This window comes from Condylura cristata, unplaced genomic scaffold, assembly GCF_000260355.1.
Source record: "Condylura cristata isolate star-nosed mole 26May11 unplaced genomic scaffold, ConCri1.0 scaffold00017, whole genome shotgun sequence".
NCBI lineage: Eukaryota > Metazoa > Chordata > Mammalia > Eulipotyphla > Talpidae > Condylura > Condylura cristata.
This window is the reverse complement of record NW_004567118.1, coordinates 14,276,025-14,302,304: the sequence shown is the minus strand read 5'-3', so window position 1 is coordinate 14,302,304 and position 26,280 is coordinate 14,276,025. Positions and strand designations below refer to the sequence as shown.

Here is a 26,280-nt window from a genome sequence, read left to right as displayed (position 1 = left end):
TAGTTATATACAAAATATACTAGTATCAGGTCAAGATAATTTGTGTGCAATATATTAGTTCATTCTAGAACATTTCAAAATGTTCACTATTTTTCAGTTTTCTCAATCTGTAGTTCTTAATTTGCATGAAGAACTCTACACTTTTACAAGATTCTCAAGGAAGGGGTTAACTAGCATTTTGAGCTTCAAGTTTTGTATTTTGCCAAGGTATAGCACAGTTGGTCATAATATGAAAAGTCTATTTGCTCAAGTAGAGAATATGTCTATCTCCTACTAAGTAACCCGAATTTTTATTAAATATTAATTCCTTATGTACATATATATTTAAGCTGTTGAAGAAAAAAAATTTCCTTCAGTAAACCACTCAATAGAACCCTTTTCAGAGCTTATTTTTTCACTACTGAAAACTGTAACTACAAAGGCTGTATGTAGTTGTATACACAATAGTTTTTTCAGAACTTATTTTTCACTACTGAAAACTACAAATAAAAAGGCTGTATGCAGTGTGTGTAGTGAGGACAAAATAAAGATTGATTTGCACTTTTAGTCATAAGATTACAGTAAAAAAATAGAAAAATATCAACAGCAATATAAATTGAGAGACAAAAGAAGATAGTTCTACAATATACACCTAGTTTTAAACAATTATTTTTTAAAACTTACTGGAAGACACTATTTCAAAATTACAATAATGTTGGGGATTGTCCTTACCGAAAAGGCAGGACAAAATATTTTGTCTGCTTCTACAAAATGGGCAGAGCCATTTTTTTCTAAAGATTTTATTTGTCTTTGATAGAACTGGAGTGTAGGCAGAGGAGCTGTGAAGGGGTGCGGGTATTCCCCAGAGACAGAGTGGGGAGCAGAACAGACAAATCTACTGAAATCCACTGCTGAGGGGAGCAGCATTGAGACAGGAGAGGTCTGTGTGGGTCAGCTCCCTGTCTGGGAATAGAATTCAGCTCAGTGGTGGTAACACTGAAACTTAACTCCTAGCTTACCAGGGAGGCCCAAGGCAGAACTATTTTGATAGATTATTCACCTCTAAATAATACTCCTATTTCAAGTAACACCTGTATATATAAAAAAAAAAAAAACAGAAGGATAAACTTTAAATATTTGGATATAGTTTCTTTAGGCCACCAAACTGTTATCAAAATCACTAGTATAAAAGGAAGGAGTATGTAGACCATTAGTATATCATTAAAATAGCTTTTAAAGGCCTTGAGCTTCCTTATGATGGTAGACCATGGGGTGATTTGGAGGTGGGTACCCTACAGTGGTGATCCTGAGAGAGAATCCTAATGTTATCATAAATAACAAAATAAAAGTACTTGAGAGAGAAATTTAAAAACTCATTGCTAAGTTTTTAGGTAACCCTTTTCCTTTTTAAAGGACATAAAAATGCTATTAACCTCACATAAATTAAGATGGAATTATTTTTAACAGAATGAGACACCACAATGAAGGCTTCATGAATAATTTATTCCATTTGAAGTTTTTTTTTGTTTTTTTTTTTAAAAAGTATAAACCTTTTCATTTCCTCAATCACAATTTGTACAACTCAGTGTTATGGCATTCGGCAGCAATAGTGTTTGTTCCTTATTCTTTGTAACGTTTAAAAAAAAAAAAAAAAGTAATTGGACCATATTAAATGTCACTGCTAAACAACAACTTTAAAACGCCCCTTCATAAAGTGACCACGCTATTGAGAGGGGGTTAATGCTGACATGTCCAGTAATGACGTTACAATTTGTAGTTTAAATTCAGTAACTTTAAGGTCCACAAATCCAGTTAACTTTGAAACTAAAGCTATTTTTAAAACTACATGAATACATCAACCTGAGGAGTATTTTAGGTCCCAAATCCAGTTTCTTAATTAATACTCCACAAAAAAAGAAAACATATATATATATATATGTGTGTGTGTGTGTGTGTGTATATATACACACATACATATATATATGTATGTATGTATATATATGAATTTAAACCACAGTTCTGGGCCCATTTAAACACCAAGAAAAGCCAAAAAATAAGATTTCCAGCTGATTTCTATTTTTGGTAGGGAGAAAAAAAAATATTTATGTCAAAAACATTTTTTCCCTTAATTTAGACTAACAAAAATCTTAAGAGGAAACCCAGACCAAAACATCACTCATGCAACATTAAAGTATTAACAGACTGATATGCGATGCCATAGTGGATGAATAGCAAATTATATGATACAACAGCATTTAAAAACTTCCTTTTAATGTATTCAATTTGAACATTTTAAATAATGCAACATAGTATTTTGATATTACAGTATTAACATAGTGCTTGATTAAAGATCTGCAAATCTTTGTAGTAACACATTAAGTTAAAAAATTACCTCAGAAGGTAAATGTGAAGACGAAAAGAATAGTTTAATACAGTAATCTGTGCCATACTGACAATTGAGTACGAATACAGCTGAGGATAGTTGACTAAGTAGTAAGAGCTTAATTTTAGTGGTTTAAGAAAAGTTTAGAAAGATTTAAAAATTACAGCTACTTTAAAATTTAAGGATTACATATAAGTACACTTGGTGGCCTTCTGGCCAAACAATAGGGTGTACAGAAATTTATTCATACAGTGTTAATTCACAGTCCTGATAACTGAATGGCTTGCATAAGAAAAGTATGGCTAGATGTTTCTCACTGGTTGGAAGCAGACATTATATAACAGTGTTTTAAATGCCAAAATACTGAACTTCCACCCTGTTTTGAATGGATAACTGCGCAAAAAACAGACATTAGCACTGTAACAAAGAAGTCATGGTACTGGTGATCAACTGGTGTAAAGAATATTAACTTTGCTTATCTATATAAATAAAACAAAATTAACCATACTTGTCTGTCACAGTACACTAATAAGTCAGATCCATCATCCTGCATAAGAGAATTAATTTTTTTCCTTCAAGTCTCCTGACCTTTTACAATGGCTATGTAATCATTTTATATTCGAGTGTGAACTTACATATGAAGGGAAGAAAAAAACCATATTAATAAATCCTGTATATTTGGAAGCTATTTCCTGAATCTCAGATAAAAAGGAATTGTATATTGGGTGCCGCTCCTTACAGCTCCATATAAAGGGAACTGTCAGGGAATAAATTTTTAAAATCTATTTTCAAACCGAGGTGTGGTTACTGTAGGCTTGTTATTTTCAATAACTGAGAATTAATAGTTTTTGTTTTAAAATCACTATTGATCTAACTATATTTTAAAAAAGTGTACTTTTTGTAGAAATTCCAAATAAGCATTTTCCCCTCAAATCTCAGACAAGTTTTTTAAGTACAGAGCAAAACATGCCAACATAATTTTTAGTGTTAGCATAATTTAAAAATGAATGTGGAGATACGATCTTTAAATTCAATTTCAAAATATGCTGACCCTTGAGATTACATTATAATTTTGAAGAAATGATTGAAAACCTTTTCATCAATTGTGTTTATAGAAAAAACCAGACTTGCTAATTTTTAATATACACAATTTGAAGAAGTTATACTGTTTTAAGAAAGTAAAATTTAGGCTAAGCATATAGTATTTACAAAACAAGTTTTAGTTAAAAAAAAAATTTAGTTTTGTAAATACAATTGATTTTGTCCTTGTAGAGAATTAGTGAAGTAGTGGACATATAAATTCAGAATTTTGCTAGACTGCTTCCAAGAAAGACAGGTAGACTTGGCGACTGTGAATTCAAGTCAGCAATACAGGAAGGAGGCTAACTTGGACTCTCTTGTGAGCAGCACTGTAGAAAGGATTTTCAAGGGGGTAAAATCTGCGTAAAAGCAGTATCTTGGCATGTGCAAACAAGGGGGGGGGGAGCTGTATTGAAGGAAGGGGTGAATTAAAGTCCCTAAAATTCAAGTCCCTTCTTTAGGGAGGTGAGAACCTCCTTGGCGTATGCCCTACCTTAATCTGAGCTGTGTTACAGAAAAGTACAGACTCTGGTGTTTGGGACTGCCATCTCCAAACCAAGAAAATTAAATAAATAAAAAGACAAAAAGAAACAGGTTAAGTTTAGAAAATGGTTCTTAAACTAGTGGAATAGAGTCTGAATACCAGAATTCACTGAGAATCTATTTACACCACAGTTTGATTGCACACACACACCCATACAATAAGCATACTTTCACACACATCCCCAATCTTTAATTTAAAAAAAAAAATAAAGTCAAACAATCAAGAGTGACTGCTCTTAAAATAATTTGTAAAATGCCTAGAGCTGGGCTAAATTTCAACTTTATATAGCAGATCCTGAAGATAATTTTCATAATAATATCCCCATGCCTAAATGTGCCACTGTTAAACTGAAAAAAAAATTTAAGCAGGTAACATTAAACACCAAAATTAGTTTAAGCATTCAGTAGCAAATGTTTTTCTTGTAAAACTAAGTTTCTTTCACTGGAAATGGCCTGAAATATTAGTCATAGCCCTAAACCATAGTACAAAATATAACTGAAGAATTCTCATTTTATTCTTAGTTAAACCACCTAACAATATCACTTGTATATTGCCATCATGTTATTCTGTAAAGGTGTGATATATAAAATGCTGTAAGACCCAGTACCTTTTCAATTTATAAACACAGTGAACTTCATTACTGTACATGTACTCTGCAACTACAGCTTAGCTGTAAATCCTCCACACACAATGGTATGGACATTATTCCCCTCTATCCCCATTAAACTGTACATTGAGACAATACAAATTTACTGTCCCACCCACCCCCCTTACAAAAAAATAATACTCTAAAAGCAACCCTACTGCAACTTTTTAATTAAGACGATTACATATATTTTAGACCAATTGCTTTAAAGCAAGAAGGCAGTATAAACCTTCTAGGAAAATTTTTATAAAAGAGGTTAAGAAATATAAGACAATTTATACATTTAAAAACTTACAATAAATAAGAGATGCAGGCATTTTTTGAATACTAGATACTATAATCCAATACAAGAACATCTTGATGTTCTGAAGCCATATGTTGAAATTCATTGTTCCTCATGTTTCCTCTCCATGCTTTTATATTCATTGAACATGACTGGGTACTATGGCTCATTACTTTTCACAAATACTGTGACTGGAAAAAAAAAAGTTAATTTTGCTACGAAAATGTTATAATACGTTTTGTATGCTCAGTCATCATCCTAAAGAGTTCAGTATAGTCAATGAAAAATAGCAGGGTTATAGCCCCTCCCCCCAAGTCAAAACAATATTTGTTGAAGTAATAAGAATTAGACCCCATCACAAATGACTTTCACTGAGAAGATAATTATAACTTAATCTTGCAGCGAAATATCCTTTTTCCTTTTGCTTTTGTTGCACAGTTCCCTCAAATGAAGATCACAGCATATTCATGATAAAGTTATATAACTGATTCAGCACCACAAAATGAATTGGGAGACATGAGCGTCTGTCCTGGATTGCAGGGTCACAGGTTAGCCAGGAGAGTGCATTGTACTGTTCCAAAACAAACCTAAAAGCAAATAAACTCTGTAAGTAATGTATTCATTTACACTGTGGATACTGGAAACAACTTCCAATTATGACCATCTAAGATTCAAACTCACATCAAGAAAACAGAGAAGCCCTAAGGGGCATTAAAGATAACTGATTTTCATGAGTTATTTTCAAAATTAAATTACGTATTAGAAAGAAAAACACTGATTCTGAATGACACAGTTTTCTAGAGATCCAAGACTGCACAACTGTTAACTACTGTCAAAATGATGAAAATATATAAAAATCAACAAGATATTGCTAAGTTGCAATGGACAATTCTTAATGGTAAAATAAAGCTGTACCTGAGGACATCTGAAGTCTGATTTGAGTCAAGTGGGTGGGAGTGTTTACTGTGAAGCAGCTCGTCAGATTGCACTGAAGGCACGTGGAGGTGCAAAGAGGCCTAAAATAATTAACAGACAATTAATCAAGTGGAAAATATCTCAATCTTATCCTCCCCAATGTCTCTTCCTTGAGGCAATACATTTTAGATCACTGCAATGAATGGGAACCACTACTAAGATGTTAGTTCTTTAACTAATTCATTATAGAATTTTTAAGTATGTAACATTTATATTGAATCTTTTAATTTCCTTTTCTTCAAAGCTCTACTGTTTTATGATACATTTAAATATCTTTTAGGTAATCCTAAAAAAAGAAATTTCTAATTATTTTCTAAATTTAACCTGTGTAGGTGTGTAAAGGCTTTTAAGGAAACACAAAACTAAAAATCTGAATACAGACTATCACTAGATTACAAAAAAATTAGACTATGTAGATATAACCAGGTCTAGCATTGAAAAAGTAACATAAGTTTATACAACTATTTTACTTATAAAGTTATAAATGTAAACAAAGTGTCTGATAGAACTGTGTAAGTCCTAATGTAAACAAAGTGTCTGATAGAACTGTGTAAGTCCTAACTCTTAAAATAGTGCAAAGGTGACTTCTATGCCCACTCAATTTCATAATCCAGGCTTGGTAACAAATGGTATACCATTTAGATAATGCAGTGAAGATTAGATGAAAGGAAAGTGATATTCTTCACATTTCAATTAAATTAATAATTTTGTTCATATTCTATATATGTGTGTACATATATGTATGTGTGTGTATATTATATAATGTCTAGACAAAGAGTTTAAAAGCGATGGTAAGATGGTGGTTTCTCACTATAGGAAGTCTTGGTAGCTCATTCCATAACTACTAAAGATATAATAATTTTATATATTTAGGTACTCTACAACTGTAGTATATCTACAAACTTTTGTGATATATCTTCAGGAATATAACCAAAAATATGTTTGAGCTGGCCATAAACTCTTGATTGATGAGTTATAAACAAGCCTCATATAGCAGATCAGTACAAAAATAAATGAATGGCATTAGTAACAGGGCTCTAATTTCTGATGAAAAGATTTTTAATCATCTAGCTAGTAACCTATTATCTTTCCAAACAAAGATAAACATACCAGATGGTTTTATTACCTACAATACAGAATTAAAATGGGATGTATGGAAACAAAAGGTGGACAAAATTATGTAAGTTATGCCTTACCTCATAATTCAGACAGGAAGTCCTAATCTTGTTACATTGTATCTGAGGGTGAATGACCACTTTACACTATCCTCTCTGCAAATAAATATTGAGTAGAAAACAATCTGGAGAGTCCCTTGGACTTTTAGTAAAGCGGTGTTTCCTAAAAAATTGTTCTGTAAACACTAAGGTCAGGAACTATTTACAGATGTTACACAATCCTTTTCTTGTGTTATAAGTATGAGAAATGGTAGGCAAAGTTATGTCCCGCTACTTTTCAGAGCCTTTAGTGTGTACACATGTATTTGTAACAACAAATGGAGTAGAAAGCATGTGTAATTGAATTTGGAGTGTCCTGTTTTGTAGTCTCTCCAAGGACTACTCTGCTGCCAAAAGCCCCCTTTGGAATGTTTTTTTTTTTTTTTTTGTAATAAGACCTGTACAGAACATAATTTGCAAGGTGAAGAAAAGTGACATGATAAAACTATTACTTTGGCTAACATGCTGAAGATAGTGATCTCATTAATAGTCTATTTAGATAGAATTGTATTCTTTATAAATATACTATCAAAGTTCACTGTTTAATCTCAAAAGTCACCGATTAAATAGCTTGCAGGTCAAAGGTTAGTAATATTTAATAGCAACAATCTCAAAAGTCCCAAAACCATTAGGGTTTAAGTATCCACTAAAAAATAACACCAAGACAGTAGCAGTAGCAGCAATAAACTCTCTATAGGGCTCTCTTGTCTTTTACCATTTTATGATTTATCTAAACCCCATTATAGTACCTTAGCACCTGCTAATTAATTTGTTTGCTAAAATAAAATAGTATGGGTATGAGGATGTCATTACTTCAAAACTACTCAACAGTTTTAACACAATTTATATAAAGCTTAAAAGCTTTATATTAAAAGTGAACCTAAACATCAAGTATTATTACAAAGGCTATGAATCTTTTAATACCCAAACAATGCTGCATAATAGGAATGCAGTATGATGTAATTAAAAAAAATTATAATCATTACAACATTGTGGTTTAATGTCTGAGTCTACTGCCAATTTCTGAATGTTAATATGCTCACCTAGAAAATGAAAAGGTTCCCCCAGTACTAAAATTTGTAAAATATGTGTACAGCGGAACAAATATTCAAAACAAGAGTACCAGAAGTGTGACTAATGAATAATTAAAAATTCAAATGTTGAATGAATTTAAAAATCAGAGTTATTTTGTAAGTAGATAATTTTTGTGATCTGCTTTAGAGTCACATGTGAAAACACACTTAATAACTTAGACAAAAGCTACAAGATTGAAAAAAAAAACCCACATCTGCACTTCTTAGGCCTCAAGCTGTCAATCGACATTATTTAGAAATGGCAATACCTTAAGAAAAAGGGGACACTGATATTGTGCTTGAGGACATGCTGACCAGAACCAGTCAGGTAACGGACCCGCTTTGGCAGTTGATACAAAGTAACCAAGGGCCAGTGGTTGCTGAAGAATATTAGTTACTTCATCATGAGATTCTGTTGAAAGTAGCCGATCAGTACCCTGGCCCTTAGAAAGATAAAATCAAGAATGTGTTAGTTCAATTATAAACCTAGACATCATACATAAATACAAATGGTTATGTTATCTTATAATTTAAATTTTAAAAAATACTAAAGGATATTTAAATAAAAAAACAAAACTCTTCTAAGTATGTTATATAAGCATTATAACTAATAGCATTAAAATAATGACTTTTAATTTAAATGTGACATTAAGAGAATGAAAATGCCGGGCCCTTCCTGGTGGCACAATGGATTAAAGCTCAGCTTTTTAAAGCCATTGGCAGTCACTGCAGTATGAGTTCAATCCTCAGCCAGGGAGGTGAACCACATGGCACAGGAGACCTATCCTGACATGCCCGCTGCTTCCGTCTGCAGTATATTTCAGTCAGTCATCCTGTTCTGTTTCCCACTCTGTCTCTGGTGAATACTCTCACCACCAACCCCAACACCTATGGTCTACACCCCAGCTTTTGTATGCATAAATAAATCTTTTAAAAAGATAAATAAAACAGATTGCAAACATATGTATATAATAATTGAATAACTATCATACGTAATTTCACTCAAAGGGCATTATTCAAATAAAGTCCAATTAATTTTGAGTTTGGGTAGACAGACAAGACATTCTGCTTCCAAAATGCTAAGAATAAAAGGAAGCTAGTAGAGTGTCCAGTGTTTTTTAGGTTAACATGAGGAAAAATCAACATTTCTATATATGTCATAGCCCTGATAAAAATAGCAGTCTTAGAGCAATGTAGCAATTCTCAGCTACTCTGATCCTATAACTAAAGATACGATGCAGAGGCAGGAAAACTTTAAGAAAAGGACCAGTGCCAAGTTGCCTAGATATATGAAACTGGGAAAAAGCAAAACCTGAGAAAACCTCTTTATAATGCAGAATTCAAAGTACTAATGTCTGTGAGACAACACGACTATATTATTAGCCTCATTTCTGGTTAACTTTCAAGGGAAAAAAAGCATTTTATTTCATATGTCAACCCACTACAAAGTTAATGAATGGCACATAAATGACTTTTATGAAAGAGTTACCTTGCCAGCATCACCTCCATGAGGGTAATGAGATCCTGGAGAATGTACAGGAGATCCACTTGGAGATGCAGGAAGAATATTAATGATATCAGGATCAAGATCATCTCCTGTGTCTAACAAATCAAAGATGCCCATTCCATCTGCTCCATCTGTATTAGAGAAAAAAAAAATTAAGGTACTTCATTTTTGATAATTTATGGTTAGTGACAGGAGTCTAAGTTACTAGGTATTTTTACTTAAACCTTTTTAGTTAAAAAAGGTTCATTTAACCAACATTCAATGAGTGTCTACCATGTGCCAAGTATTATAGGATATCATAGGAGCCACATCTATACATATGCAAAACAAGCATGTGGTAGTCTGAATGATGCCCCACCTCCCCACCCCAACACCTACATCCTAGGGTACCATAAATCTGTGAATATTACCATCAAGAACTTTGCAAATGGGATCAAGCTAAGGATCCTAATAGGGAGATTATTCTGGATTATCTAGATAGTTCAAGGTAATCAATGAGGTCCTAACAAAAGGTAGTAGGAGGGTTACAGTGAGTGAAAGAAATGTGATGATACTATACCACTGAATTGAAGAGGTCATGAAAAAGAGGTGAAGGTGGTTCTGAGAAGCTGGGAAATAATAAGGAAATAGATTTCCCTGGTAACCTCCTGCATGAACCCTGCATATGCCCTCACTTTAGCCCAGTAAGAGTAATTTTGGACTCCTGTTCTGCAGAACTGTAAGATAATGTCTGTTGTTTTAAGCCAAAAAGTGTGTGGTAATCTGTTACACCACCAATAGGAAACTAATATACAATAAACACAGTAGGTTAGAAATGAAAATGTATTTAAAATGAGATTATTCATGATTAATTCTTTTTTAAGTAAAATATTCAAACTGTTATGTAACACTCAAAAAAAAGAATAATCTTACTTGTGGAGTATCATTTATATTATTTTCTACTAACTGCAACCTAAGATTTCATCTAAAAAGTCATCTCCATTCTGGCCGTTTTAATAAAAGAATGAATTTTACACAATTATTTTGATAAATTAAGATAGAAAGTTATATAAAATGAGCTGCAAAGTTTATGCACAGTTAATAGCAGAGCATGAACAATGTGTGTTGTTTTAAGCCACAAAGTGTGTGGTAATCTGTTACACCAACAATAGGAAACTAATAAACAGTAAACAAGGTACGTTAGAAATGAAAATGCTCTGTATTTTATGATCAATGTTGCCTTTAAAATAAGTAGACATTTATAGAGTAATTCATAGCATAGTTCTGATGTCATTAAGGTAGAAGAATAATTTCACTTATCATTTTAACAAATTACTACAAACTTGTTGACTTAAGACAACACACATTTATTCTGCTATAATTCTAGGGACCAGAAAGTCAAACTCAGTTTATAGTACAGGTTAGGTAGGACCAAAATTAAGGTATAAGCAGTGCTATGCTCACAAGGCTCCAGAAGAAACTCTGCTTCCTTGTGCATTCATGTTCTATAGCTATATTCTTTGTATCCCTTTCTTATGGTCCCTTCATCTTCAAAGCTAATCACATAACATCAATTCTTTTTGACTTTGCTCTCTCTCTGCTTCTAGCAAGTGGCCTTTTTCTCTTTACTATTATAGCCTAACCCCTATGCCCCACCCCTCTTAAAATTCCCTGATCTGCATAACAGGATAATCACTCCATCTCAAGATACTTAACCAAGTCTGCAAAGTCTTTTTCTGTGACAGAAAGTAATATTCACAGGTTTCAGAGACATTCACAGGACACAGATATATTTTAGGAGTCATTATTTAGCTTACAGCTAGTCACAATAGTCAAGACTGATAGTTACAAACTTTTAGAGAACAATGCACCTACCATTGTTGGGATTGAAAGCTAAATCCAAATTTTCAGTGGTATAAGTAGCTGAAGCTACTTGCACAGAAGCAGAAGTAGGGAACACAAGTATATGAGTACATGATGTATCCTGTGGGGTATTTAGCTGAGATGTTTGCATGTTTAGAGTGGTACTTCTTCCAAACACAGAACCAGTTGACACAGAATCTGAAAAGAAAATGAAAGGTACTTTTGTCTCTTAATAAATGAAATAAACTTCACACAAAATAGAGAAACTTAAGCATATGGAAATAAGCCAAATATAAACTAAAGAGGGCTAACCTGGCATAATAACAAAAGAGCCTTGGGGTTCCATTGCTACCAAGCAAGCACTAAGAATGCTGGGAGAGTCTGCAGCAGATATACCACACATTCTACACATATCTTTGAGTCTTTTACTTAGAGACTGCAAATTTCGACGACTCAATAAACAGCTCCAATCTGTTGATACATTAAAAAAAAAAATACAATTCAAGATAATAGCACTGTTAGCACTTTACTGTTGACTCAAAACAATCTTAATTTTAAAATTAGTGTATTTCTCAAATAGGAGTCATTGTCAAGGCAAAACTTTCTTACTGCATTACACAACAGCTGTTATTCTAATTTTATTATCAATCAGCATCTGCTAAACAGAGGGTGAATTGAATAATAATAATAAAGGGGGGGGGAAGGAACAGAAGATGATGACAAACAGTAATTGTAGTAGTAACTGATATTAAAGTTGCAATGTATAAATGCTCTTTGAAAATCTGAATTGTTATTTGTACCCTAGACATATGTGGTTCCACTCTGAAAAGAGCTCTGATAATCTTTATATTTTATTCAGTACATATACCTAGATAAGGCCTGTGTATGTGAATTAACATAAAATAGTTATTTAAGTACAATTTTACCTTTTAATTCTCCATGACCAATCCTTCCTAGACGGCCAATTACAACTCTCCATGGTAATGAACTCATCTGTACAAGTCCTAAGCACCACTCCCAAAGTTTCTGTAGACCAAATCTTCTGGCAGAACCTTTTTTCCGACGAGCTCTGTTATATGCAGTAATAACATATTTCTAAATTCTTATGACATTTCTAAAGAACTCAAATTTCTGAAAAACTGGTCCCTTAATTATAATGCTTGACAGTTTTCACACAAGTCTTATATATACTATGTTAAATATACAAGTCATCCTAAGCAATAATATTATAGTGATATGTTTGGCATGCTAGTTTGTGGTTTTTATAAACACATATTAGAATAAATATTTAAAAAGTAAATTTTATTTATTTACGCATACAGAATGGGGTAGAGGCTGGAAGTGAGGGGCAGCTAGTGGATTCACCAGAGACAGAGTAGGGAGCAGAACAGGAAGACAAAGTACACTACTGAGAGGAGCAGCAGGCAAGACAGGAGGTCTGCTATATCATGTGCATCAAACCTCCATGGCAGGGATTGAACTCACACTGAAGCGGCCAAAGCCTGAGTTAGCTTCACAATGCAGCGCTCCAACCCACTGCTCCTTGCTCTGTATTTTAAATTGGAGAATAGCAAAACAACACACTTCTCAGACCAAATAACATTCCTATGTTTTGTGCATGTGTGTTGTTATTAAGCAAGTATGTTACATAAGCACTGTGACTGAGCAATAAAGGCTACCTTTAATGAATACTTAATATGTACCAACCATTACACTCAGATTACATGTAATACTTCAGTTCACCTTAACAGATTACATGTAATACTTCAGTTCACCTTAACAACCCTAATGAAGCAGATAAAATTATTTTCCCAATTTTACAGAAGTATACTATAACTCAGTTGGCTAAAGTTAAGTTTTATAAGATCACACAGCCAGCAAGTAGGAGAATTGAGATCTGAATTCAAGTTTCCAACTCTAGACTCCAATATCTTAATCACTGTCTCACTTCTACTTTCAGTACAATGGCAATGTTATCTTGTAAAGAAAAAGTGGTACTATTCTTTTTCTATTCTCTTTATCACCCTTCACAGGAAAATACTTGGATCATACAAACAGGGTCATATTTTTTTCCCAAAGTCCACTTACTTATAGTACAACTATCCCATTTTTAAAAACTGAAATTGTGTCAAGGTAATTAAGTACCAGGTACTACCTTACCCCAAAGTTTATAATATAGTCAATAAACTTTATAAACAACAATACAAAAAAAAAACTTTATTCTGTTTCTTCAGCACTATAAAATCAATGAATCACCACATAATTTTGTACGTAATTATTTCTTAACTACAGCATGAAAATAAGTCTTTTACATTAAAAATTACTTCACGTGGGCCCTCCCTGGTGGCGCAGCGGGTTAAAGCACAGCACTGAGAATCTGAAGCCACTTCCGTATGAGTTCGATTCCCGCCTGCCTCCTGCCCCGGAGGAGACCACATGGCGAGCCAGACCTCTCCTGACCCGCCCGCTGCTCCCCTCAGCAGTGTACTTCGTCGATCTGCCTGTTCTGCTCCCCACTCTGTCTCTGGTGAAGCCTCTCACCGCCCCTGAGCCTCTGGCCTGTACCCCAGTTCTGTATGAATAAATAAATAAATCTTTAAAAAAAAAAAATTACTTCACGTGCTCGCTTCAGCAGCACATACACTAAAATTGGAATGATACAAAGATTAGCATTGCCCCTGCACAAGGATGACATGCAAATTTGTGAAGCATTCCATATTTTTTAAAGCAAACAACCCCATCAAAAAATGGGCAGAAGAGCTAAAAAGACACTTCTCCAAAAAAGAAATGCAGATCATCAACAAGCATATGAAAAAATGTTCGACATCACTTGTAAAAAGGGAGATGCAAATTAAAACCACAATAAGATACCACCTCACCCCAGTGAGAATGGCACATCTTCAAACTAGCAACAACAAATGTTGGCGAGGATGTGGAGAAAAAGGAACTCTCCTGCACTGTTGGTGGGAATGCAAACTAGTACAACCACTATGGAAAACTGTTTAAAGGTTCCTCAAACTGCTAAACATGGAGCTTCCATATGACCTAGCAATCCCAATCCTAGGTATCTATCAACCAAAAGACACAAAAATACTGATTCAAAAAGATAACTGCACTCCATGTTTACTGCTGCTTTATTTACAATTGGAAAGACATGGAAATAGCCCAAATGTCCAAATGTGGATAACTGGATTAAAAAGATGTGGTACATATACACAATGGAATATTACTCAGCAACCAAAAAAAAAAATGCCCTTTACAGCAACATGGATGGAGCTGGAAAAGATGATGCTTAGTGAAATAAGCCAGAAAGAAAAGGAAAAATACTGGATGGTTTCACTCATAGCAGGAGTATAACGGACCAGGTGAGAAAATAATAACAACCAGCTATATACCAGAGACATTTTATGGGGCTGGAGTGGGAAATGGGATCATAAACGGTGGGGGGATGGAAATGCACTGGACTATGGTGATAGCACATGGATGATTTTGTGATGGGAAGCCCAAGGGGATTACAACTAAGATGGAAAAATGCACAAAAGGATGGAAAAATAAACTACTACATTATTAAAAAAAAAATTACTTCACAACGGGCTCTCCCTGGTGGTGCAACAGGTTAAAACACTGCATTCTGAAGCTCTCCAAATCCACTGCAGCACAAGTTCAATCCCCAGCCAGGAGCTGACCCACATGGCGTGGCAGACCTCTTCTGACCCACCTGCTGCTACCCTTAGCAGTGTACTTTGTCAATCTGCCTGTTCTGCTCCCCACTATGTCTCTGGTGAATCCTCTCATCCACCAACCTCTGGCTTGTACCCCAGTTCTGTAAGCATAAATAAATATATCTTTTTTAAAAAAACTATTTTACAAACTTGCTGCTTTTTAGGTTCACTTACGGAGTGTTAATTTGCCTTGAAACATGTTACCAGAAATATTAAGTGAAAATTCAATATGTGACACAGCTGTTATGAACAATTATAGTCTTCCTAAGTAAATGGTTATGATACCTAATTACTGCCAAGAAGAATTCTAAAAAATAGGGAACCATTTCCAGAAGAAACCTCAGCATTTAAAAAATAGCAAAATTTTCAATTTACAATCTCAGTAAAGGAAGTTTTAACCCATTCAATTAATTAGTGATCATATATAAGGGGGGCTAGATGAAAAAAGTCAATGATGTAAATGATTTACTAGATTTCTTTTTAATTTCAGGTCATTAGGTTCATGTTCCAAAATTATTCTGGCTATTATTACACCAAGCTTTATTCTAAATAATTTAAGGACTTTTTTTTGTCTGTGTAAGAGAAATTAAAATTATTTTTAATTCGCTTAACTATACTAAAAAAGCTGAAAAGCACCCACAATCCCAAGATATTTTAATGTATATAACCTTACAGTTTTCTATTAATTAAAGTGAAACAAAGCATGTATGTACATACATTAATTTTTTTGATGCAATGATATAATGATAAAATTAAAAAATATATAAGTACCTATTTGGGACATCAATGTTAATGATACATGTTTCTAAAAGTTCTCCATATAGATCTGTGCAAGATGCAAGAATCCATCTTTGATCGTGTGATAAGCAGTAGCCCACAAAAAGAACATTGTATTTCTGTCCAGCTTCCCCAAATGTTTCTCCTAGCTCTGTCTGTTTATCTTTCACTGGAGCCAGAATAAAAGGAGGTGTATAAAGTCGAATACACTCTGGTCTCTGTAAAATAAAAAAAAAATTAAGGCACTATATAATTATAGAAAAATCTTTCATTGAAGATGAGATATATATTATCTCTACCCTTATTATAAAATAACTGGAAAATAAGAGCTGAACAAACAAACAAACAAAAAATCGGACTTAAGTTTTGCCTAAAATCATAAAATTCACTTACTAATTTTGGTCATGAATTAACATACTTACATCAGGACTTTTAAGAGCAGTTTCCATGGCCAAACCTGGACCAAAGCCAGTCAATGTTTTCACATTGGTTGATGTAGGAAGTGGTCTTCGGCACTGGGTAAAGGCCGAAAAAGCTAAAGATTTTAAGTGTTGGGTATAAATTTGTCTGTCTTCATGCTTCACAGGTTGCAACAGGTATTGACATGGAACAATCTAGGAATCACAGACAAATGTTACAAATGTTAAACTTCCAACAAGAAATAACTAGTATGATGGGTTTAAAACTCTAAAAATTTAAATAAAAATAATTTTGATGATTATCTAATTATATTTTCTTATCTACTACACAGGTCTTTGTCATTTTTACCAATGGGCTATGTAAAAACTTCTACTAATTTCTACACAGCAGTCATATTAGTACTGACACTGACTGCTGTAGATAATACAGGACTGTTGTAGTCATTAAAATAATTCAAAAGTTCTGCAAAAAATTATGTTTAATTTCTGTCTACTTTTAGTTGGAATGTCTTGTTTAGAACTCTAGTACATATGTTAGATTTTTCTATTATGATTATGAATTTAAAATCTGGTTCATAAAAGTAACACAAGAGAGGCCCTCCCTGGTGGCGCAGCGGGTTAGAGCACAGCACTAAGAAGGCAAAGCCACTTCCGCATGAGTTCGATCCCCGCCTGCCCCGGAGGTGACCACATGGCGTGGCAGACCTCTCCTGACCCGCCCGCTGCTCCCCTCAGCAGTGTACTTCGTTGATCTGCCTGTTCTGCTCCCCACTCTGTCTCTGGTGAATCCTCTCACCCTCCGCATCTCTGGCCTGTACCCCAATTCTGTATGAATAAATAAATAAATCTTTAAAAAAAAATTAAAAAAAAAAATAACACAAGAGAAATATTTAATGTATTTACTGCGAGCTTCTTACTTTCCCATTATTGCGATATGACTGAGTTTACCTTTTATACGTTCTAAGATTTCTATTATAATACACTTAAAGTAAAACCAGTATAACTGAAACTGAACTTATAAAAATAAATTTGAAAATTCTTTCAAAATTTAACTTGCAACACTTATTGTTCTTACCTGAACAGAAACAGTACTCTTAATATGAGGAGGAAGAGTTTGGGCCATTTCCAGAAAGCATCGAAGTAGTCCCAAAGTCCATATATTAGAAGAGTTAGTGCTTTCATCTTTATTTTCATATGTGAAAGGATCAATTATATAAACAACAATTGTAGGTGGATAGGTGACTGCATGTGAATCACCATCTGTGGGGATCCCTACTTTATCTCGATCCATCGTGCTAAAATTTGAGGTAGAATAAGACAGTTAAGTAAAAAGTTGTAGCATTCCTTTGGGGGGGGGGAGAAATAGCAAAGTATGTTCTTAATACTACCTACCCTTTTTTTTCATGGGGAGTATCAGAGAGCCTGTATAAAAGGGGAACATCTCTTGTTTCAAAGAGAACTATGAACATTGTTCATACAATATTATAGTGTGGAGTGTACATTTTAAAAATAAATAATTCGTGGTGGCCTAGGGTTAAGTTTCAGTGCTACAGCCTGAGTCCCATCCCCAGCAAGGGAGCTAACACATATAGAGCACAGCAGCCCTCTCCGATCTCACCTACTGCTGCTCTCCTTACCAGTGTATTTCTCCTTACCAGTGTATATCTCTGGTCAATCCTCTCATTCCCTGCACCTCTGGACTAAACCCCAGTTCTTTCATGCCCTAAATACATACACACACACACACACACACACACACACACACACACACAATTCTTAAAACCAGAGTTAGATCAAAAGAAAGCAGATCTCTTGTCTTAATGTTTACTTACATTTTTAACTACACACATTAATTTCATACCTCATAACATCAATAGTGAAGTGTCATTCTTTAGAAGGTGATTTAATATTTTTTTAAATTCCAAATCTATTTACGTGTTCAAGAAGGAGGAATCAATCTAAGTAATAGTTTTTATTCACATAAATGGGTATAACTTTGGGCAAAACTACAGCTGTTCAGCTGATTGATGTAACAAAGTTTAATCTAACCTATAAATCAAAAGGGAAGCTTAATACCATTATCATCAAAGGAAAAGAGAGAACTATCACCACCATCATTATCAAGCTCAAGAGTTTGGAAGCTCCATATAAAGAAAGCACTTAATATATCCTTATCTCCTTTTGTTCCCATTTTAAAGATAAGAAAATATGTTCAGAAAGGTTAGATAATCTTTCCAAAGTCACACAGCCATTAAGTGGCTAGATGAGATGCAAATCTTGGTGTGGCTTTTAAGCTTCTGAACAAGTTGGTTTAATAGTGATTTCTAAACCACAACAATGACTCACATAGGTAAATCTACTCGACAGATAAGCTACAGAACAGATTCAAATGTCACAAGAAAGTTGGACTTAATTGTTTTCAAGGTTTTAATCTAGGATTATATGGTAAAGACTTTATGAAGAGTTTTTATTATAACTTTATAGGTAAAATAGTCAACATCATAAAAACTAAATGTCTTAAAGATAAATTTTAACTATAACAACATTATAAAAACTAAATTTTCAAGAACAAAATAACAAAAAAAACTCTTTATATGCTTTCTAATCACTCTCTTAATTAGGGGGAGAGGGGAAAGCATCACAGATTAATATTCCTGTAAAAATCAGTGTATTTAAAGGTACCTTTCAGACAAATCAGGATGTGTCTGACTGGGAAGCGAAGAAGACTCTCCAGAAATCCCAGCTGTTTGTAGAGCTGATGACTGTTGCCCTCCTATCTGGCCATTCTGAATTGTACTTGCTTGTGTAGACATGGATCCTGCAGCACTACTGTTCATACTGCCAAAGGGTGGAAATGAAGGTAGTTTATTTGATGATATTCCACTATTCAAGTTGGAGGATGATGAAGATGAAGTTGAAGTTGTGGTCAAAGTTGAATTAGCTGTGGCAACTGAAGAAGACATGGCAACACCTGAAGTCATTGTGATAGTGCTGCTTGCTGAAGATGCTAGGGTGGCAGATGGAGTATTAGCATTTCCAGTATTTGTCATCTGAGGTGAAGTAATCAGAGATTGACTTGTAGGGGCAACTAAATTTGGCTGGGAAAGCAGAGAGCTGTCCAATGGCTGGGAAGCAAGATAAGGACCTAAAGATATAAAAACAGGCAGGATATTTAATTCTTTGTTTCACTGATTGGTTCTTTTTTTATTGTACTATGTGAATATCATCACCTTGTTGATGCTTTTATTGGTAATTACCCTCCCTAAGCTGCTTGCTAACAGTATAATAGATAATAAGGATTTCCACTGCCCCTTGAAACTGAAGAAACAATTTTTTTTAATTTTTTAAAAAAAATTTAGTAAAATTTTTTTACTAAAAAAGTAAACCCTTATCTTTTACAAAATAAATGGCTTATGAAAGTGTAATAAAAAATTTTTAAAGTAAAATAAAATCCTATTTTGTAGATATCATTAGTTAAATGTAAATAGTATTTAGCAAGTTTCTGTGAAACCATTCAAAGGGTTTCTAAATAACATATTGAATACTGACCATATTGGGAGCTAGTTAAACATAAAATGGAAGAATCACAGAGTTCAAATTATTGGAATGTCTCATAAGATCAACATTTTGGTTTATGTCTCTCTGGATTAAGTCTAAAATAGACTTTAATTGAAAAGGAGTTAAAATCAATTCTTATGATCAATGACAGCAGCTGTCTTTCTTCTCACAAAGAACTGTTTCTTTGTGGTAATTGAAACTACAAATTATCTCTAAATCATTAGGAAATCAAGAATCTTAACGCAGGGGCCTCCCTTGTGGTGCAGGGGTTAGTCTCTATCAAGGTATAGCTAGTCACTGAGGCATCAGTTTGATCCCTGACAGAGAGCTAACCCCATGGCACAGTAGGCCTCTCCTATCTCTTCCAGTGATTCCCTCAGCAATGTATTTCAGTTATCTACCTATTCTGCTCCCCACTCTGCCTCTGGTCAATCCTCTTACTCCCCGCACCTCTGGTCCACATCCCAGTTCTTGTATGCATAATAAAAAAAATCTTAAAAAAAAAAGAGTATCTTAATGCAATACACTTAAAAACACAAGTTCATCATATCCTGCAAAAGCAACAGAAAATTATTTATAACCCATAATACCCTCCTACCTAATGAGATCCCCAATGCAAATTTTTTTCATAAAGGGTCAGAAAACAAGTACTCTAGGCTTTGTGAAAAGTCACTGCTCAGTTCTGATTTTGTAGCATAAAGCAGCCATAGACAAAACATAAATGAGCATGGCTGTGTTCAGAAAAATCTTTTTTACAAAAACAGGTAGCAGACTGGGATTTATTAATACAAATTTAGTACCTAAATCATATCTGCAGACTTGTGCATAAAGCTTGAGTTTAGAAAATGCTTCATTGTTACCATCAGCCGCCTGAGAAAACCATTCTGCTACCAACTTTTCCGATAGTTTCTTTGATGCTGTAGATCCAACTCTCATGATCCCATCTGTCAATAGTCGAGAAATAGGTCTATGTTGACCTAATCGACAGGACTATAAATATACATACAGAAAGCAAAATTAGTGAATTTATAGTATTTGATTACATATAAAATAAAGCATTTAAGCCATTTAAAATAAGTTTTATCATTTACAATTAGCATTTGGGGAAAACAACAAAGATGAAATGGTGTAATAGCTCTAAACATCTCTGACATAGTTACTATCTAGTCTAAATCAAGTTAGCTATCAGGTATACCTTACATATAAACATACAAATCATGGGTTAATTTTAAAATGCCATCTTTTAAAAACACCTACTTCATATATTGCAGTAAGATCTCGAAAAAAGCTTTTGGCTCCATTTAACAAGGCGTCATTCTCTGGACACAGTACAACATAGGCTATATCTCTTTGAGATCCATAAGGTTCCAGCATAAGTTTCTCCCAATAAGGGAGAGCAAATGGAGAAAGCACCAGAAAATCATAATCATAACCCAACAAAAACGTGGGAATTGGCAGTGGTTCTGGGGATTCATCAGTTCCTAAATAAGAAAGACACAGAAAAGAAACATAAAAGTGGTATATACCTTCTTTTCAAATGTCAAAAATTACTGACAATATATTAAAAATATTTGATTAAAGACAGATGTATCTAAGGCTGTGGCTAAGACCTTTTCAGTTAGGAACTTCCTAAAGCTATTTTTGACTTACAGCTTCACTTATATATAAAAGATATTAATCTGAATTTAAAAAAATACAAGTACCAAGGTGGGGGGGGGGACATGGGAGGGGGTTCTTTTTAATTTTCAATAAATTTGAACTAAGTCTTTCTAGACATAACGAAAGCTATCCACTTAAACTCTAATCTGACTACATTATTTTATTTTGACATGAAAAAATACTATAAAACATCTAAACAATTAACAAACTGTAAAAACAGATGTCCAGTGTATTATCATATAAAGGTATCTATATAAAAAAACCTAATACATGCAAAAAGGATATGAGCAAAGTTCACAAAAACAGAATACCTTTTTTATAAAAAGACGCTCAATCTTAAGTATGCAATTTAAAATCACAATAAATATAACATTTACTATGTGCTAAGTACTGTTTAAGATCTTTATATATATGATCATTTAATTCTCACAAAAATTATATAAGGTAGTTACTAATATTAACAGTATTTCAGAGATGAAAAGCAAGAGTGGAGTTCTACAACTCACCCAATATCATACAGTAAGTAGCAGAGATGAGATTAGAACCCAGCAATACTACCCTTACAGTGTGTATTAGTCTATTTCTCGAACTATAATGAAACCGCCATTTTCACTCACCTATACACTATCTGCGGCCAAGATTTGGGAAGATAGGAATTTCATTGGTGGGAGTTAAAGTTGATATTGTAGAAAGAAATTTGGCAATATTTTTTCCAACATATACATGTTAAGTCTGAGATATGTGCATTGTAGAAAAATAGTTGTAATAGTAACGATGGAAACAATCTATGTCTATAAATAATAGACTGTAAAATTAATACATGTAAAGAACAATGAAATATACTTAGCCATTAAAAAAGTTTTATATATACCTATCAGTATAGGGAGAAACTTAGTATTATTTCTACTATTTTGGTTTTCAAAAGAATGTAACAATAAAGTTAACTTGCTTTTTTATTGTATGTCAAATATGTGAGATTTAAATTACCCACATTAATTAAAAGAATATAAGTAAATCTAATTCCATAATGCACTCTAAAATCATGCAGACAAGTCAAAATATCAATGTAAATAATTATTACTTCTAATAATAATGTATTTTTAAACTTCCAAATATATCTTTCAGAGTTCAATCACTTTGAATGTTTTTTCCATTATGAATGATATTATCTACTCTGTACTATATTGAGAGCACTCACTCACTACATTTGTCACAACTCTTGTCATAACTAGCACCTTTATTCTTTTTTAATTTCTCAAATGAAGACCTTGGTTTTTATCACTATTATTACATTTATTTACCAATTTTTTATTATTCAGTTTTTTTTATAAAATGATAATTTACAGAAAGGGGCATTCAAATTCTTTTCAAAAAAGGTTGACAGTATGCTATTGCCTTCATAAAAAAATCTTATCAGATTGACATGTGATAAGATCTGATAACTGATGCTATTCCTTCACATTCATTCATTCATTCATTCGTTCATTTATAGTTACCTATCTTGAAATTATTCTTAGGCTGAGGTAAGAGAACACAGTAAATTGAATGGTAGAAATGTTGAAAGTAAGAAAGGTTATTAGGACTGACTACACTGGCTTTTAAGTCAAGCATCAACCACAACAATGTTTGAGGAAGATATGGCTTACTAAAGTTGGGCACAGAAGTATGAGGAATGATAATCAGTCAAATACATTACTACAGATTACTTACCATAAGAGCCTCGGCCAGCCATTTTATGAAATTGCTGCCAAGTAAGAGGACCTTGAACTCCCCAAGGTCTTACTGTTCTTTTTTTCTGAATTGCATCTTGAAGAACTGGCTGAAGAGATAGGAGCATTCGAAGTATATCCTGTGAGCACTGCATACTCACATCTACAATCATTTATTTAAAAAATAAAAAAAAAAGCATTAAGACTTCCTACTGCCAACACAAACACAATTTTAAGATGATACACCTAGGAAAGCTCATCTCTTCATCAATGTTAAGCAGCTGCTTGTATAGAGAACTGTATTTAGTTTTATCTAAAATGATTTCTGGAAATAATTCCTCTTGATACTTAAAACCAGGAGAGATTTTAAAAAGTAATTTAATAACTCATCTCCACAAAAGTCATTCATCAGATGATTAACTTATAAATTAATCAAATAAATTCCTTCCATTTTGTATTGAGAATATTCACTTACTACTCTCAACAGTGCATTTTTAAGTTTTTTAGCTGTTTTACCAGAAAGAACTCTGCTTCACAATGAAATGAGTTATTTATTATGCCCCTTAATTACCACACAAGTGCATAATGAGACCAGTTACAATGATTAAAATTTCATTTGGGATAAAAATTTAGACAACTCTGAAATACAGAAACCGGTAACTTGCTCCCAATGCTTTTATATAGACCTATATTTATGTATTATCAAGTTATTATGACTTACATTTCTGACAACTATTGGAACGAGTATAATAAGTGCTGTTCTTACATGTCAAACTGCATTAAAAAAATCATGAAGTATTATTGATATAATCTGCTTCCACCCAATACAATTCAATTAGATGGTACCATTTATTTTTGCCTAATTTATTATTTATATCTTTAATTCCCTATATCTAAAAAGGGTAAAGAATTACAGATATACTGGTTTTTTTGTTTGTTTTAAAGATTTATTTTTTTTTTACTTATGCATAAAACAACTGGGTTGGCTGTAGGCCAGAGTTGCGAATGGGGGATGAGAGGATTCACCAGAGATGGAGCAGGGAACAGAACAGGCAGATCCACTGAAATACACTGCTGAGGGGAGCAGCAAGCAAGACAGTGAGGTCTGCTGTGTCCATGTAGGTCAGTTCCCTGGCTGGGGAATGAACTCATGCTGCAGTGGCTGCCAATAGCTTAATAGTGCTGAGACTTTAACTTCTGTGCCACCAGGGAGAACCAAATTATAGATATACTATGCAGTAACTATTATGCCTAAATAAACTATTATATACAAACATAATGCTATATAGTCATTAAAAGTGACAGCAGAGTTACGTGAAATGGAATAATGACTAAGACACAGTAAAATTTAAAACTTGTTGCAAAGCTCTCTATGGAACATAAACTTTATACAAATAGAACTATGTTTATTCACTTGTAAAATTCACATAAAGCTTAAAAAAGCTGGCTTCAGCTAATACCCACATGAAAAACTTTAAGAAAATATACATAGACATTTACCATCAGAAAGTGACCTGGGTGAAGCTCAAGAATTTATATTTTGATTGATTTTAATTCAGAGAGATTATCATAGATAGGGTCTTTTATTATTAGAAAATGCTTTTTTGAAGACCTTCTATGGGCCAAGAATTATGCTAACTGCTGGGAATACAGTGTAAAAACTGCTATGAATGCCTTCAGGTAACATATTCTTGGAGGGGTGACTGACCCAAAAAGGAATTTAATTACATACTGTGACAAGTGCCAGGTTTCTATTTAAGTTGACATCTGACTAGATATTGAGGCTACATGAGGGGGAGAGTTAAGGGTGGAAAGCAAATAGAGGAGGTGACCTTATAGACTATGTCAGAGGATTATGGGTGTTTTGGTGGTGGGTTGGTATGGTGATAATCTGAAGCAGTATGAACCTATAGCTTTAAATCATATACAACATTGTAAGCCAGTATTATCTCAATAAAATAAATGTTACAAGGGGGAAAAAAACTGAGACTTGGTTGGAAAGAAATGATTAAAAGTATATACAATGATATGTAAGAGGAATCACAAGAGAATGGACACACAGATCAACAGAAATAAAACTTCACCTTTATAATCAACTGATTTTTGAAAAATATGCTGACAAATTAATAAGAAAAGAATCTTCAAGAAATGATGTAGAACAATTAGACATACACAAGCAAAAGATGATACTGGACCCCCTTCGTATACTATATAACAATCATTAATTCAGAGTGGATTACAGACCTTTTTGTATAGTACTAAAATAATAAAAAAAAGAAAAACCATAGGAATAAATTTTCATTACCTAGGGTTAGGCAGACTTTTAAGATAGGAAACAAACAAAAAAAGTGATAAGAATAAATATATTGAACATCAAAATAAAAACTCTACTGCTTCCCAGGATACCATGGAGAAAGCGAAAAGATAACCCAAAGAATAGTGGACATATTATCACATAATAACATGGTAAGGGACTTGTATTTAGAACATACAAAGAACTCTTATAATTCAATAATGAAAAGACAAAAGTCCTGGTTTAAAAGAGAATCTGATTGACACTTCTCCAAAGAAGATATAAATACATGAAAAGATGCTCATATCATTAGTCATTAAAGAAATGCTAATCAAAACTATAGGAGATAATAATTTATACCTACTAAAATGACTATAATAAAAAAAGACATGTAATACATGACTAGTGTTAATGAGGATATGGAAAAAGAACTCTCACACAATACAACTGGTAGAATATAAAACAGTATAACTGGGCCCTCCCTGGTGGCGCAGCGGGTTAAAGCACAGCACTGAGAATCTAAAGCCGCTTCCTCATGAGTTCGATTCCCGCCTGCCCCGGAGGTGACCACATGGCGTGGCAGACCTCTCCTGACCCGCCCGCTGCTCCCCTCAGCA

The 26,280-nt window shown here is 33.6% G+C and overlaps 1 protein-coding gene across 1 annotated transcript in view; it reads right to left on the bottom strand.

The window, feature by feature from the left end:
• Positions 1 to 1,610: 1,610 nt before the first annotated feature.
• MED13 (mediator complex subunit 13) overlaps positions 1,611 to 26,280 on the bottom strand; it is a 202,943-nt gene continuing 178,273 nt past the window's right edge. The window contains exons 19-32 of the mRNA XM_012726063.1: positions 23,372 to 23,533; positions 21,260 to 21,483; positions 20,803 to 20,992; positions 19,127 to 19,589; positions 17,520 to 17,739; positions 16,448 to 16,639; positions 16,020 to 16,243; positions 12,453 to 12,595; positions 11,839 to 11,997; positions 11,539 to 11,724; positions 9,667 to 9,815; positions 8,447 to 8,620; positions 5,831 to 5,931; positions 1,611 to 5,502 (exon numbers count right to left, since the gene is read on the bottom strand). Of these exons, the coding sequence (XP_012581517.1) occupies positions 5,370 to 5,502; positions 5,831 to 5,931; positions 8,447 to 8,620; positions 9,667 to 9,815; positions 11,539 to 11,724; positions 11,839 to 11,997; positions 12,453 to 12,595; positions 16,020 to 16,243; positions 16,448 to 16,639; positions 17,520 to 17,739; positions 19,127 to 19,589; positions 20,803 to 20,992; positions 21,260 to 21,483; positions 23,372 to 23,533 (2,720 nt within the window). The 3' untranslated portion in view covers positions 1,611 to 5,369. The remainder of the gene's footprint in view (positions 5,503 to 5,830; positions 5,932 to 8,446; positions 8,621 to 9,666; positions 9,816 to 11,538; positions 11,725 to 11,838; positions 11,998 to 12,452; positions 12,596 to 16,019; positions 16,244 to 16,447; positions 16,640 to 17,519; positions 17,740 to 19,126; positions 19,590 to 20,802; positions 20,993 to 21,259; positions 21,484 to 23,371; positions 23,534 to 26,280) is intronic.